General features: G+C 45.8%; 1 protein-coding gene across 1 annotated transcript in view; it reads left to right on the top strand.

Annotated features, from left to right (window-relative positions):
• The first annotated feature begins 673 nt into the window (after positions 1-673).
• The window catches only part of LOC120021710 (neuronal migration protein doublecortin-like), an 82,585-nt gene continuing 67,602 nt past the window's right edge, over positions 674-15,656 (top strand). The window contains exon 1 of the mRNA XM_038965552.1: positions 674-1,034. Within this exon, the coding sequence (XP_038821480.1) occupies positions 674-1,034 (361 nt within the window). The remainder of the gene's footprint in view (positions 1,035-15,656) is intronic.

The following is a 15,656-nucleotide window of genomic DNA, read 5'->3' on the forward strand; positions in this document are numbered from 1 at the left end:
GAGACAGGGCATGGGGAGACAGGGCATGGGGAGACAGGGCATGGGGAGACACGGAGAGACAGGGTATGGGGAGACACGGAGAGACAGGGCATGGGGAGACACGAAGAGACAGGGCATGGGGAGACATGGCATGGGGAGGCAGGGCAATGGGGAGGCAGGGCAATGGGGAGACAGGGCATGGGGAGACAGGGCATTAGGAGACAGGGCATTAGGAGATGAGGCATGGGTGGCTTGGGGAGTCAGGGCATGGGAGGCATGGAGAGTCAGGGCATGGGAGGCATGGAGAGTCAGGGCATGGGGGAGCAGGGCATGGGAGGCTTGGCTTAGTTTACTGCATGTGAACCCCAGCACACCTGTGGTGCATGGTACACTACTGTATTAGAGGGATAGAGATGGAAAGGGATACCCACTGCAGGGGAATTTAGTAGTTAGATGGTGTTACAGTAGTTAGATGGTGGCATGTTGAGGGATTCATTTACCACTTTGGTACTCTGTTATTGAATAGCACTTTTTAGATGTTCATGCCTAAACTAAAATATCTTTACCAAGTCTCCTTAGTTTTATACTGTATGAGCATCAATATAACTCAGTGTTATGTTTTTCCAATGCTAGACTTCCCAGAACTCCACAACCAGCACCTCTCTACCACGGACCCTCCCTGACATCTGTCACCATGGAGCTGGACTTCGGCCATTTTGACGAGCGCGACAAGCCCCGTACCCCACGGGGTGGGCGCATGAACGGGCTGCCTAGCCCCACCCACAGCGCCCACTGCAGCTTCTACCGCACGCGCACCCTGCAGGCCCTCACCAACGAGAAGAAGGCCAAGAAGGTGAGGTTCTACCGCAACGGAGACCGCTACTTCAAGGGCATCGTGTACGCCGTGGCCGTGGAACGCTTCCGCACCTTCGACGCCCTCCTGGCCGACCTGACGCGCTCCCTCTCCGACCACATCAACCTGCCTCAGGGGGTCCGCTTCATCTTCTCCATCGACGGAATGCGCAAGATCACCACCATGGACGAGCTGGAGGAAGGTGAGCTCACAGGGGGTTGGGTGGTAGGGAGTGGGGGTCATTATGGAGGAAGGTGAGCTCACAGGGGGTTGGGTGGTAGGGAGTGGGGGTCATTATGGAGGAAGGTGAGCTCACAGAGGTTGGGTGGTAGGGAGTGGGGGTCATTGTGGAGGAAGGTGAGCTCACAGGGGTTGGGTGGTAGGGAGTGGGGGTCATTGTGGAGGAAGGTGAGCTCACAGGGGTTGGGTGGTAGGGAGTGGGGGTCATTGTGGAGGAAGGTGAGCTCACAGGGGTTGGGTGGTAGGGAGTGGGGGTCATTGTTGAGGAAGGTGAGGTCACAGGGAGGTCTGGTGATGGGGAGTAGGGCTGTAGGCTATGTCATAAAATTTTGCCAACCGATAATTGTCTTGCAGAAGACTGCCGGTTTCACGGTAATTGACATTAATTAACATAAACATGTTTAGCATTTCCAGGCCTCCACACAAGCTGTATTTAAGATGCTGATACGCACCTTTGGAACAGCTACATTTAAAAAGTTTAATAAATCAATTTAATTTACACCATCACAACAAATCCATTATTTATGTTAGGCCGGTCTAAAGAAACATGATGATATGAAGAAAATGTATTTCAGAAGGACAGAATAGGAGTTGCCCTACTGTATGTTTTCTGGCTTTGCGCCATGTCATAGGCTTGTTCATTTACCTGACAAGATATGTTTATGTCCCATGCCATTATTTTATATTATATGATTTTATAATAAGAATAGAATTGAACTTAACTGAAAGAAATAGAAGTGATATTTTTCCCATTCCGGCGCGAGTGCAAATATGAAGTGGATATGTGGAGCGTAAAAGTGATCATTTGAAACAGGTCCTATATCCTTGATTTTTAGTTATTTGGCAACTTTAGTTGTGAATGATACAAACCTTAGAATGTCTTAGAAATCTAAATGTATATGTATATGGGCTATATGCTATTGATGATTTGAGAAAGTCAACAAAAAAAATGCTTGATCTCTGTTCCTTGCCTCAGGCTGCACATGCTGTGTCCTCTCATCAAGTGATCATATTTTCACCCATCAGACTATTCTCTCATCTTTACTAATATGTAACATTTGTTTAGATTTAGAATGGCCTATTTATCAAATGGGCAAGAACAGGAGCAAGACAAAAAAGATGTCTGGAATAGCAAATGGAGTCCACTTTCCCGACAGTACGTTTTTAAGTCATGTCGGGTAGGCTACTCAGGTATTTTCGCTGCAGGACAGGTGATATTCCCCCCAAACTCTGTATGCCATGGGCTTTCCAACCCTGTTCCTGCAGCTACCCGGGGCTTCATTTCGGAAACCAGGTGAAATTTGTTCGGCAACATCAATAGTAACATGTTTTCACAATGAAACATATTTAATTATACGGTTGACAGCTGGAGAAAGGAATGAAGAAGAGGAGATGAGATGGAAACTCACGGTGGTGAGATATTCTGGAGCTAAATGTAATGTCAGCCTATTAATTATACAAATGGCCTATTACTAGGCTATTCCAAATCAAATACAAATGCACTATAATTGTAGACTAAGCCTAAATTAAACAAATTCATATTATCTTAAATCAGTTTTGTTTTGTGTTTTTCTGCTGTGTGTAATATGTGGTAGGCTATTTATTGTGTAATGGCACAAACATAATTGTAATTCTGTGTTTTCTTTCGGGCTTGGGCTCATATACAGTATCGGCCAATGCTTTTGCATAAGTTATAATATGCATATGAGTGTTTTGAATGAATCATCACCTTAGAAAGCGCTGTCCATTTCGTTGTGTTAGACTTTGAAAAAACATCCACAACGACCATGTTTTCCACTCAGTTTGAACCTGCTGTTGAACTTCTTTCTTCTAATTGATCAATCACAGTGAGGTGAGTTTTAAAAGCACATACAGTTTTGATGATAAGTGTTTGATGGGATTTTCAATTGGATTTACATTGTCAGAGTGGTTAGAGGGACAATAGAGCCCAGAGCACCGGGCCAGTAGGACCTGCTGGTTGTTAGGGGGTTGGGTACTTCCAATGCATGTCCAGAGTGCATAAAATGAAATTACCGTGACTCAACAGTCATATAGAATTTTACTGCGGTCATGATTCATGACTGCCAGTGTGGCAGTAATACTGTCACTGCAACAGCCCAAGTAGGGAGTGGGTGTCATTATGGAGGAAGGTGAGCTCACGGGGAGGTCAGGAGTGGCGGTCATTATGGAGGAAGGTGAGCTCACGGGGAGGTCAGGAGTGGCGGTCATTATGGAGGAAGGTGCACTCACGGGGAGGTCAGGAGTGGCAGTCATTATGGAGGAAGGTGAGCTCACGGGGAGGTCAGGAGTGGCAGTCATTATGGAGGAAGGTGAGCTCACAGGGAGGTCGGGAGTGGGTGTCATTATGGAGGAAGGTGAGCTCACAGGGAGGTCAGGAGTGGCGGTCATTATGGAGGAAGGTGAGCTCACAGGGAGGTCGGGAGTGGGTGTCATTATGGAGGAAGGTGAGCTCACGGGGAGGTCAGGAGTGGCAGTCATTATGGAGGAAGGTGAGCTCACATGGAGGTCAGGAGTGGCAGTCATTATGGAGGAAGGTGAGCTCACGGGGAGGTCGGGAGTGGCAGTCATTATGGAGGAAGGTAAGCTCACGGGGAGGTCAGGAGTGGCAGTCATTATGGATAAAGGTGAGGTCACGGGGGTTGGGTGGTAGGGAGTGGGGGTCATTATGGATAAAGGTGAGGTCACGGGGGTTGGGTGGTAGGGAGTGGGGGTCATTATGGATAAAGGTGAGGTCACGGGGGTTGGGTGGTAGGGAGTGGGGGTCATTATTGATAAAGGTGAGGTCACGGGGGTTGGGTGGTAGGGAGTGGGGGTCATTATTGATAAAGGTGAGGTCACGGGGGTTGGGTGGTAGGGAGTGGGGGTCATTATGGATAAAGGTGAGGTCACGGGGGTTGGGTGGTAGGGAGTGGGGGTCATTATGGATAAAGGTGAGGTCACGGGGGTTGGGTGGTAGGGAGTGGGGGTCATTATGGATAAAGGTGAGGTCACGGGGGTTGGGTGGTAGGGAGTGGGGGTCATTATTGATAAAGGTGAGGTCACGGGGGTTGGGTGGTAGGGAGTGGGGGTCATTATTGATAAAGGTGAGGTCACGGGGGTTGGGTGGTAGGGAGTGGGGGTCATTATTGATAAAGGTGAGGTCACGGGGGTTGGGTGGTAGGGAGTGGGGGTCATTATGGATAAAGGTGAGGTCACGGGGGTTGGGTGGTAGGGAGTGGGGGTCATTATGGATAAAGGTGAGGTCACGGGGGTTGGGTGGTAGGGAGTGGGGGTCATTATGGATAAAGGTGAGGTCACGGGGGTTGGGTGGTAGGGAGTGGGGGTCATTATGGTTAAAGGTGAGGTCACGGGGGTTGGGTGGTAGGGAGTGGGGGTCATTATGGTTAAAGGTGAGGTCACGGGGGTTGGGTGGTAGGGAGTGGGGGTGTTTGTGCATAGTTTTCTCCTTAGGGGACACCTATCATTCTAAGTTCTGTTAATGTGATTAGGAAAGGTTACACAGCGTTATTCTGATGGGCATCACCAGCTCTGTCTGTCATCACCTGTAACACGGGAATAACGAGAGGCATGAACGTCTTCTGCTCTGAGATGAGGAGTCTAGTCTGGCTGGTCTAGCTGGCTGTAATCTCTGCATATTAAATATGATCATCTGATGGTTTACAGGGCGATGGAGCAGTGGGACGGTGTGCTATGCTAGTTTACACAGTGTCCTCCAGAGACTCTGCCACTCTGCTAAAAGCTGCTACTTGTTGAGCAGCAGAAGTACAGTCACTTCAGTCATGCTGTTAAATCTCAGTAATTCATTAGCAGTGATTCAGTCAGCGCCTCAGGAGCCAGAGAGCAGCAGTCTCAGTATGTCTGACCACTGTTCCTTCACTGTTCCTTCACTTTACCACCACTGTACCACCACTGTTCCTTCACTTTACCACCACTGTACCACCACTGTACCACCACTTTACCTTCACTGTACCACCACTGTTCCTTCACTGTACCACCACTGTTCCTTCACTTTACCACCACTGTTCCTTCACTTTACCACCACTGTTCCTTCACTTTACCACCACTGTACCACCACTGTTCCACCACTTTACCTTCACTGTACCACCACTGTACCACCACTGTTCCTTCACTTTACCACCACTTTACCTTCACTGTACCACCACTGTACCACCACTGTTCCTTCACTGTTCCTTCACTTTACCACCACTGTACCACCACTGTACCACCACTTTACCTTCACTGTACCACCACTGTACCACCACTTTACCTTCACTGTACCACCACTGTACCACCACTGTTCCTTCACTGTACCACCACTGTTCCTTCACTGTACCACCACTGTTCCTTCACTTTACCACCACTGTACCACCACTGTTCCTTCACTTTACCACCACTGTACCACCACTGTTCCTTCACTTTACCACCACTGTTCCACCACTGTACCACCACTGTACCACCACTGTTCCTTCACTTTACCACCACTGTTCCTTCACTTTACCACCACTGTACCACCACTGTTCCACCACTTTACCTTCACTGTACCACCACTGTACCACCACTGTTCCTTCACTTTACCACCACTGTTCCTTCACTTTACCACCACTGTACCACCACTGTTCCACCACTTTACCTTCACTGTACCACCACTGTACCACCACTGTTCCTTCACTTTACCACCACTTTACCTTCACTGTACCACCACTGTACCACCACTGTTCCTTCACTTTACCACCACTGTTCCTTCACTGTTCCTTCACTTTACCACCACTGTTCCACCACTTTACCTTCACTGTACCACCACTGTTCCTTCACTTTACCACCACTGTACCACCACTGTTCCTTCACTGTACCACCACTGTACCACCACTGTACCACCACTGTTCCTTCACTGTACCACCACTGTTCCTTCACTTTACCACCACTGTACCACCACTGTACCACCACTTTACCTTCACTGTACCACCACTGTACCACCACTGTACCACCACTGTTCCTTCTTTTTTCCACCACTGTTCCACCACCTTTCCACTGTTGGTGTCCACCACTTTACTGACTGCTTTAGTGCTCTGTGGGTCTTTTTAAAGGTTGATGGATTGTGATAATGATGCATCCTACTGTCTTCATGAGCATCATAGTCAGTAGGGTGGACACGGATAGTGAAACAGTTTTCACAATTATGTCTTCCTCCTCTCATTGATATGCATGGTGTAGTGATAGTCTGTTGCTGTCGTTGTGTGAAACCCTACACTGTTATTAGAGATTCTCACTGAGGTTTTTATCCGGTCAGTGACTCTCACTGGAATGTAGATGTGGAATTCTCCGCTCAGAAGTGGAGGGAGAGATAGCATTGCAATGAGTGCTTGGCAGGATCCAAAGCAGTAATCGCTGCGTCTGCATCCAGGAATTAGGAAATGGTTCCTAAACGGAGCCTGTTGTCCCAGTGGAACCATCCATCCATCTGCCTGGAGGCTGGAGCACAGGCAGCATTCTGTTTGATGAGCCGACAGACGGGGTCTCGGCCCCTCTCCTTGGCGTGATGTAATGTAACGTCTCCACCCCTCATTAGGGGGACTCCCCCACGTTTGATGTGATTGCTGAGTCTCAGACTCTTCATAATTATCCATACGGGAGTCTTCCATCCAGCTCAGCCAATCTCTCAAGCAGAATATCATGAAGACTGCTGGATGCTCTACACACTGCCCTATCCCACCTGGACAAGAGAAACACCTACAGTGGGGCAAAAAAGTATTTAGTCAGCCACCAATTGTGCAAGTTCTCCCACTTAAAAAGATGAGAGGCCTGTAATTTTCATCATAGGTACACTTCAACTATGACAGACAAAATTAGAAAAAAAATCCAGAAAATCACATTGTAATTATGGTGGAAAATAAGTATTTGGTCAATAACAAAAGTTTATCTCAATACTTTGTTATATACCCTTTGTTGGCAATGACAGAGGTCAAACGTTTTCTGTAAGTCTTCACAAGGTTTTCACACACTGTTGCTGGTATTTTGGCCCATTCCTCCATGCAGATCTCCTCTAGAGCAGTGATGTTTTGGGGCTGTTGCTGGGCAACACGGACTTTCAACTCCCTCCAAAGATTTTCTATGGGGTTGAGATCTGGAGACTGGCTAGGCCACTCCAGGACCTTGAAATGCTTCTTACGAAGCCACTCCTTCGTTGCCCGGGCGGTGTGTTTGGGATCATTGTCATGCTGAAAGACCCAGCCACGTTTCATCTTCAATGCCCTTGCTGATGGAAGGAGGTTTTCACTCAAAATCTTACGATACATGGCCCCATTCATGCTTTCCTTTACACGGATCAGTCGTCCTGGTCCCTTTTCAGAAAAACAGCCCCAAAGCATGATGTTTCCACCCCCATGCTTCACAGTAGGTATGGTATTCTTTGGATGCAACTCAGCCATCTTTGTCCTCCAAACACGACGAGTTGAGTTTTTACCAAAAAGTTATATTTTGGTTTCATCTGACCATATGACATTCTCCCAATCTTCTTCTGGATCATCCAAATGCTCTCTAGCAAACTTCAGACGGGCCTGGACATGTACTGGCTTAAGCAGGGGGACACGTCTGGCACTGCAGGATTTGAGTCCCTGGTGGCGTAGTGTGTTACTGATGGTAGGCTTTGTTACTTTGGTCCCAGCTCTCTGCAGGTCATTCACTAGGTCCCCCCGTGTGGTTCTGGGATTTTTGCTCACCGTTCTTGTGATAATGTTGACCCCACGGGGTGAGATCTTGCGTGGAGCCCCAGATCGAGGGAGATTATCAGTGGTCTTGTATGTCTTCCATTTCCTAATAATTGCTCCCACAGTTGATTTCTTCAAACCAAGCTGCTTACCTATTGCAGATTCAGTCTTCCCAGCCTGGTGCAGGTCTACAATTTTGTTTCTGGTGTCCTTTGACAGCTTTTTGGTCTTGGCCATAGTGGAGTTTGGAGTGTGACTGTTTGAGGTTGTGGACAGGTCTTTTATACTGATAACAAGTTCAAACAGGTGCCATTAATACAGGTAACGAGTGGAGGACAGAGGAGCCTCTTAAAGAAGAAGTTACAGGTCTGTGAGAGCCAGAAATCTTGCTTGTTTGTAGGTGACCAAATACTTATTTTCCACCATAATTTGCAAATAAATTCATTAAAAATCCTACAATGTGATTTTCTGGATTTTTTTTCTTCTCATTTTGTCTGTCATAGTTGAAGTGTACCTATGATGAAAATTACAGGCCTCTCTCATCTTTTTAAGTGGGAGAACTTGCACAATTGGTGGCTGACTAAATACTTTTTTGCCCCACTGTATGTGAGAATGTTGTTAATCGACTACAGCTCAGCATTCAACACAATAGTCCCCTCCAAGCTTGACACTGCTCAAGGACCTGGGTATGAGCACCTCCCTCTGCAACTGGATCCTGGACTTCCTGACAGGCAGACCTCGGGTGGTGAGGGTAGTCAATAACACCTCAGCCACGGTGGCCCTCAACACGGGGGGGCCTCCCAGGGGTGCATGCTCGGCCCCCTGTACATCTCTTACTCTGTTATATTAATACCCCCCTCAACAGTAGTAGTATCTGTTATTCCTTCTTAAGGTTGCAAAGGGAGGTTATATTAGTGGGAACTATCAAAGTCTACCAGTAAACTAACAGAATTTTGGTAACTTTCAGGGTTTGTTTGAAATTTTATCAAATGACATCTAGTGGCATTTTTGGGTACTTCAGATTGTCACACGTGTCTATCTCTGACCCTCTGTGTTGCCTTACTGCATGCAAAATATATAAAATAATAAAATAAGAGGATTTGAAAATAAAAATTTGAATGACAAAGCTGTAAAACTTTCTCCTAAATATAAACCATAAACTCTGTTATTAACATTGGTATTTAAGATTATTTTTCATTGAATTTTTATTTTAGTAATTTAGCAAATGCTCTTATCCAGAGTGACTCACAGGAGCAATGCCTTGCTCAAGGGCGACGGTTTCAGCCTATATATACACAGTATATATTTTTTACACACGTTTATTTGACTATGTCTTTGTAAATGTGTTGGCGCCAAACTGGTGGCAGTTGTGAAAATAAGTCAATAATTGAAAGAGTTGCAGAGTTCATAAAAAATAATGCATTTGTTGATTCTATAATTTTTCTCTTGAATCATATGATCTATCCACTAGAAACTCATGGACAATAGGGACACAGATATATAAAAAAATATATATTTTTAAAGTTATTCAATTATAAATTACCAAAGTTGCTATAGATTACCTGTTAATTACTTAAGTTACAGAATACTCAGGTAAATTTGGTAAGTTACCAGTAGCTTTGCAACTCTATTCCTTCTTGTTAGAAAGCCCAAAAATAAGGTGGAAGTGGGTCTGTAACTATGTAAAACAGGCTCTCCCGGGAATGAAGTGATTCACAGTCTGAGGAGGCTGACAGGTAGGCGGAGCTGAGCTCTCTCTCTCTCCAGACACCAGCTGGTTCCCTGTATAGGGGAGAAGAACTGTTGCTGCCTGCCAAGAGAAATAGATCATATTGGGGCCTATTAATAGAATATAAATAGATCTTACTGCTACTTAGCGTTATAAAACGTTTTAGATTATGTTATGTTGCCAGCTGGGAAATGATCTATGGTTTTTAAAAGGGATGACTTGAGGAAAAAAGAGAGCCTGCATGTTGGGACTACAACCAAAGAGAAAAAAAGCAAGGACAAATGAAAAAGGGTATGAAGGGCCATGTAGTGAAAGAGAAGGGATGTAGAAGGCAATAAAAGATTTCTTCTAGTTGCACTATACAGCAGTTAGTTCATTACACTATGCTATTTGAAGTACAGCTTGCCAGTAATGTACTCTACCTTTGGGTTCATTACCTTGAGACCACACCCCTCAGAGTAAGAAAACCCTGTAACCTTATACACTTCACTCTGATGTAATTACTTACCTCTTCCTCTCGACTCGCATGACCCGGGAATTCAGTGTCCTCTGCCAGTGTTGATTAAGACTCTCCCTCAACGCCATCTGCCCTGGAGGCAGAGTTTTTCAATTACACTCAACACCCCTGGCTAATTGTGCTGTTCACTTCCCTGGATACCCTCCCTCTTTCCTACTGACACATCAACCATTATGTCTTATCTTTCTACTGACACCAATGAACAGGAACACAAAACAACATGCCAATTCATTCCAGTGTGCAGCAGATGTATTTTCCAAAAAGCTTGGAAGGCCTTCAGGGGGTGTGAAAGGGGCGGGGATTATACAAATGATACAAAGAGATAAACCCTGGCTTAATTTGATCAAAATGAGGTGATCATCTCTTGTTTACTGTTTAGGAAAGAGAGGGGCCTTGAGGGAGTGACTGTATGTGTGGGGCGGCTGAGGCGGGCCAGAGGAGACAATGTATGGCACTAGTGGCATACTGCAGTTTCACCCCCCCCCCGCAAGAACAGAAAAATGTGCAGTTTCATAGATAATCTCATGCTATTCTACACATTTTGCAATCAGGCTGAGAGAATTTTAGATTTTTTAAGCTTATTACTTGCAATTCTACCAATACGGCTGCCATTTCCACCCCATTCTGGAACGTTGAGGGTTTATGACACATGGCCATGGGACATTTTTCTTTTGGCGGGCGACCATAGAGATCCTATAAAATGATTAGGGGCTATGTCATAAACCCTCAACGTTACAGAATTGGGTCCAAACCAGTCTAATTGGAATGAATGGCAGTAGAGGCATACTCCTGATTTTTACTTATGCAGGAAAATTAAACAAAGATGTGATATATCAGAAATTCTATAATAGAATACTTGTCAACCTAAAATATTGTCATATAATCATAAAAACAGTTTATTATGGGTTTTATACACATTTTCTGTATGAATAGCCTAAAAAAAATATGCAAACAGACCATAAATATCTCCATGTTTGTTTTCTTGGAAAGCGGAGAGTCCTTTTTATATGATACAGTATCAGTCCTTGTAACTTGTCTAAGTCCTATCATCAACTGATTTCAGCCAGTGTATGAGTGGGAATTGAATGCATAGTTTGAATGGAAAGTTGACATATTGGCAGTTAATTTGAAAAATGTATGAAATAATTCCTCAAAAAATGTCTGGATAGCTAGCTAACAAACATACAGTGCAGATACATTCTTCAAATGTATTATTTTACACGATCTTATCACAGCACTAGCAAACTATGGTCTACCAGCTCCCTGACCAAAATGTCTGACCTTTATCCCATCATAAGAAGATGTGTGTGGTACGCCAGTGTATGGCACAGCAGGGAGAATGTGTTTGTGCAAGAGTGAGATTTTGTGTGTGGTGGCGGGAAGAGGACAGGTCCTCCTCTTACAGAGGATAATGAACTCTGCGCTGTATTATCCCCCACTGTCCTTTGTCTGGTGCTGCAGTGGCACAGGGAGGGATGTCCTCTGGATCTCTCTGGCGCTCTCTGCCTACATGAGAGAGCCTCCACACTGCAGTGTCTGACTGTCTGGGCTACATGATGGAGAGACCAGGGAGGGACACATGGAAATGGAGGAGAGATGCGTAGAGAAATGGAGGAGAGATGCGTAGAGAAATGGAGGAGAGATGCGTAGAGAAATGGAGGAGAGATGCGTAGAGAAATGGAGGAGAGATGGAGGGTATTATGAAAAACAGATAGAGTGGCTGGCTGCTCCTCTTTCTCATTTAGGTCACTAACAGTGCAGTGCATGTAGGGAAATTAACCCAGACTGCTGAAGGAGGCTTCCGGATGCTTCGGGCACCGGTCGAACCGGTAAGGAGAACCGAACGAGTATGTTCGCATTCTCCCTTAAAATACCTTTGCTTGAAAAACGAGAGAAAAGTGGCAACAGTACTGTTTGTCCATCTTGAGACGCTGTAGCCAGTATACACTTCCTCAAAATGGTCAGAATTAATCTAAGATAACTCAAGAAATCTGTCATTCGTTTTAACGTTTTTTGCAGAGGAAATCTTAGTCGCACAATCTAAGATGTTTGGCGCAGTATTTCTCATGAAAATTAGTCGTCTATTGTTGAATGACAACGAACACTTAATTGAAGAATCCCTACCATTGACCAATCACAGACGAAGGGGCATAGACTTTCGTGTGCACGAACAGCCGAAATACCCGTTACGGAAGACCGTTTAGAGGAAGGCTTACATGATACAGTATTAGCCTGAGTTAGCTGCCGCACCACCTTACAGGCCTCTAGACCTTACGGTACTGTACGGGTCAGAGTACTGGATCTCAGCCCAAGCTGACAGTCCACCCAGGCATAAGGCTTAGTGGGACTGGCTGACTCTTACGATCTGACCTTAAGAGAAATCAGGACCTGCTTACCTGGATGGAAGTGTTGAGCATTTACACTGTTGCTGGGCAGAATGCCCTACTGTATAGACTCGCTCAATTATAATAGTGAGAGGTAGCAGGCAGTTCTCCACCGTCCTACTACTGAATCTGCTAGATCTGATGAAAGAGAGGGATAAATATATTCTTTCCAGGTGCTGTGAGTAAGCAGTGCACTCTAGGTAGATGATGTCATAACACTGTTTGAAAAGCTGTTTCTGCTGTCTCTGCACTTTTACACAGGACAGCCACCGTTTCAGATGCAGCGTTATGTGCTAGCGTAATTTATTCACTTTCCATTGGAAAAACATCTGTAGAAATATACCTATGATACTGTGTTGGATCTCATGACACAACATATCATGATTTTGAGCACCACATGTAGGAAGACTTTAGTAGAAATTCACAGTAGTATTTCAGCTAGACATGGAATATTATATTATAACAGTGTTTTGATGGACAAAGAGCTCATTTTAGACTTAACTTATTCATTTGCTTAGGCAAAGTCATGTAAATAATAGTGTGCGTTCTCCAGGGATGACCATGCTACAGTAGACTATGTAGCTATGATCACGTCTCAATGACAGCGCCTTCTCTGTGTGCTGTCTGGAACAAATGCAGAGAATATAATGAGTAGGAAGGAGGTGCCAAGTAGCCTAGCGGTTATGAGCATTGGACCAGCAACCGAACGGCTGTTGGTTTGAATCCCCTAGCCGACTACGTGACAGATCTGTCGGGGCCCTTGTGCGACGCACTTAACCCTAATGGCTCCTGTAAGTCGCTCTGGATAAGAGCATCTAGTAAAATGTAAATGTAGAGTGAGCTCTGTCCATCAACCATGTGACCTGTCACATACACCCACTGACAGGCAGATCTGGGGGAGTTCAGGGCTGACTATGTGGAAGCAGAAGCCCACTGCTTTTCAAAGTAAAGACAAGTAAAGGTTTGTCATAGTTTCATTGCTGTTCTGGTCTTCCTGTCCTCTGGTGTTTCATTGTTGTTCTGGTCTTCCTGTCCTCTGGTGTTTCATTGCTGTTCTGGTCTTCCTGTCCTCTGGTGTTTCATTGTTGTTCTGGTCTTCCTGTCCTCTGGTGTTTCATTGCTGTTCTGGTCTTCCTGTCCTCTGGTGTGTCATTGCTGTTCTGGTCTTCCTGTCCTCTGGTGTTTCATTGTTCTGGTCTTCCTGTCCTCTGGTGTGTCATTGTTGTTCTGGTCTTCCTGTCCTCTGGTGTTTCATTGTTGTTCTGGTCTTCCTGTCCTCTGGTGTGTCATTGTTGTTCTGGTCTTCCTGTCCTCTGGTGTTTCATTGCTGTTCTGGTCTTCCTGTCCTCTGGTGTTTCATTGTTGTTCTGGTCTTCCTGTCCTCTGGTGTGTCATTGTTGTTCTGGTCTTCCTGTCCTCTGGTGTGTCATTGTTGTTCTGGTCTTCCTGTCCTCTGGTGTTTCATTGTTGTTCTGGTCTTCCTGTCCTCTGGTGTGTCATTGTTGTTCTGGTCTTCCTGTCCTCTGGTGTTTCATTGCTGTTCTGGTCTTCCTGTCCTCTGGTGTTTCATTGTTGTTCTGGTCTTCCTGTCCTCTGGTGTGTCATTGTTGTTCTGGTCTTCCTGTCCTCTGGTGTTTCATTGTTGTTCTGGTCTTCCTGTCCTCTGGTGTTTCATTGTTGTTCTGGTCTTCCTGTCCTCTGGTGTTTCATTGTTGTTCTGGTCTTCCTGTCCTCTGGTGTTTCATTGTTGTTCTGGTCTTCCTGTCCTCTGGTGTTTCATTGTTGTTCTGGTCTTCCTGTCCTCTGGTGTTTCATTGTTGTTCTGGTCTTCCTGTCCTCTGGTGTTTCATTGTTCTGGTCTTCCTGTCCTCTGGTGTTTCATTGTTGTTCTGGTCTTCCTGTCCTCTGGTGTTTCATTGTTGTTCTGGTCTTCCTGTCCTCTGGTGTTTCATTGTTGTTCTGGTCTTCCTGTCCTCTGGTGTTTCATTGTTGTTCTGGTCTTCCTGTCCTCTGGTGTTTCATTGTTGTTCTGGTCTTCCTGTCCTCTGGTGTGTCATTGTTGTTCTGGTCTTCCTGTCCTCTGGTGTTTCATTGTTGTTCTGGTCTTCCTGTCCTCTGGTGTGTCATTGTTGTTCTGGTCTTCCTGTCCTCTGGTGTTTCATTGTTGTTCTGGTCTTCCTGTCCTCTGGTGTGTCATTGTTGTTCTGGTCTTCCTGTCCTCTGGTGTTTCATTGCTGTTCTGGTCTTCCTGTCCTCTGGTGTTTCATTGTTGTTCTGGTCTTCCTGTCCTCTGGTGTTTCATTGCTCCTCTGGTCTTCCTGTCCTCTGGTGTTTCATTGTTGTTCTGGTCTTCCTGTCCTCTGGTGTTTCATTGTTGTTCTGATCTTCCTGTCCTCTGGTGTGTCATTGTTGTTCTGATCTTCCTGTCCTCTGGTTTTTCATTGCTCCTCTGGTCTTCCTGTCCTCTGGTGTGTCTTTGCTCCTCTGGCACTTAGCTAGCTCTCATCACCAGCCTGATGAGTTTTGTCTCCCAGCTCTCGCTCCTGCAGATTCCATCTATCTTTCTTTGGTTCACTTCCTCTCTGTGACAGGGATCATCAGTCTATCCACTGACTTCCTGTCTCTTCTCCTCTTCTCTCTCCAGCCTCTAAACATTACGTTCATTTCTCCTCTCCACTTTAGGGTCATGTGGTTTGAATAGTTATACCTAATTTCTAGCTCCTTTCATGTACCTAGTCTCTCTCTATATCAAATGTTTATCCCTGACTCTCTTAACTGGAGGCCAGTATAGACGTCATCCTGTCACTGGTCTATAGAGAACACCTATAGCTGGCCCTGGTGTGATGAAACCCCTGATCCACAGTGACCTGTTACTGCTCTTCCTACAGTACACTACCTAAAAGGTCACAGTAGAACCACCCTCCTCCTACAGGTCACAGTAGAACCACCCTCCTCCTACAGGTCACAGTAGAACCACCCTCCTCCTACAGGTCACAGTAGAACCACCCTCCTCCTACAGGTCACAGTAGAACCACCCTCCTCCTACAGGTCACAGTAGAACCACCCTCCTCCTGCAGGTCACAGTAGAACCACCCTCCTCCTGCAGGTCACAGTAGAACCACCCTCCTCCTACAGGTCACAGTAGAACCACCCTCCTCCTACAGGTCACAGTAGAACCACCCTCCTCCTACAGGTCACAGTAGAACCACCCTCCTCCTACAGGTCACAG

Source organism: Salvelinus namaycush, chromosome 26 (genome assembly GCF_016432855.1).
Source record: "Salvelinus namaycush isolate Seneca chromosome 26, SaNama_1.0, whole genome shotgun sequence".
NCBI lineage: Eukaryota > Metazoa > Chordata > Actinopteri > Salmoniformes > Salmonidae > Salvelinus > Salvelinus namaycush.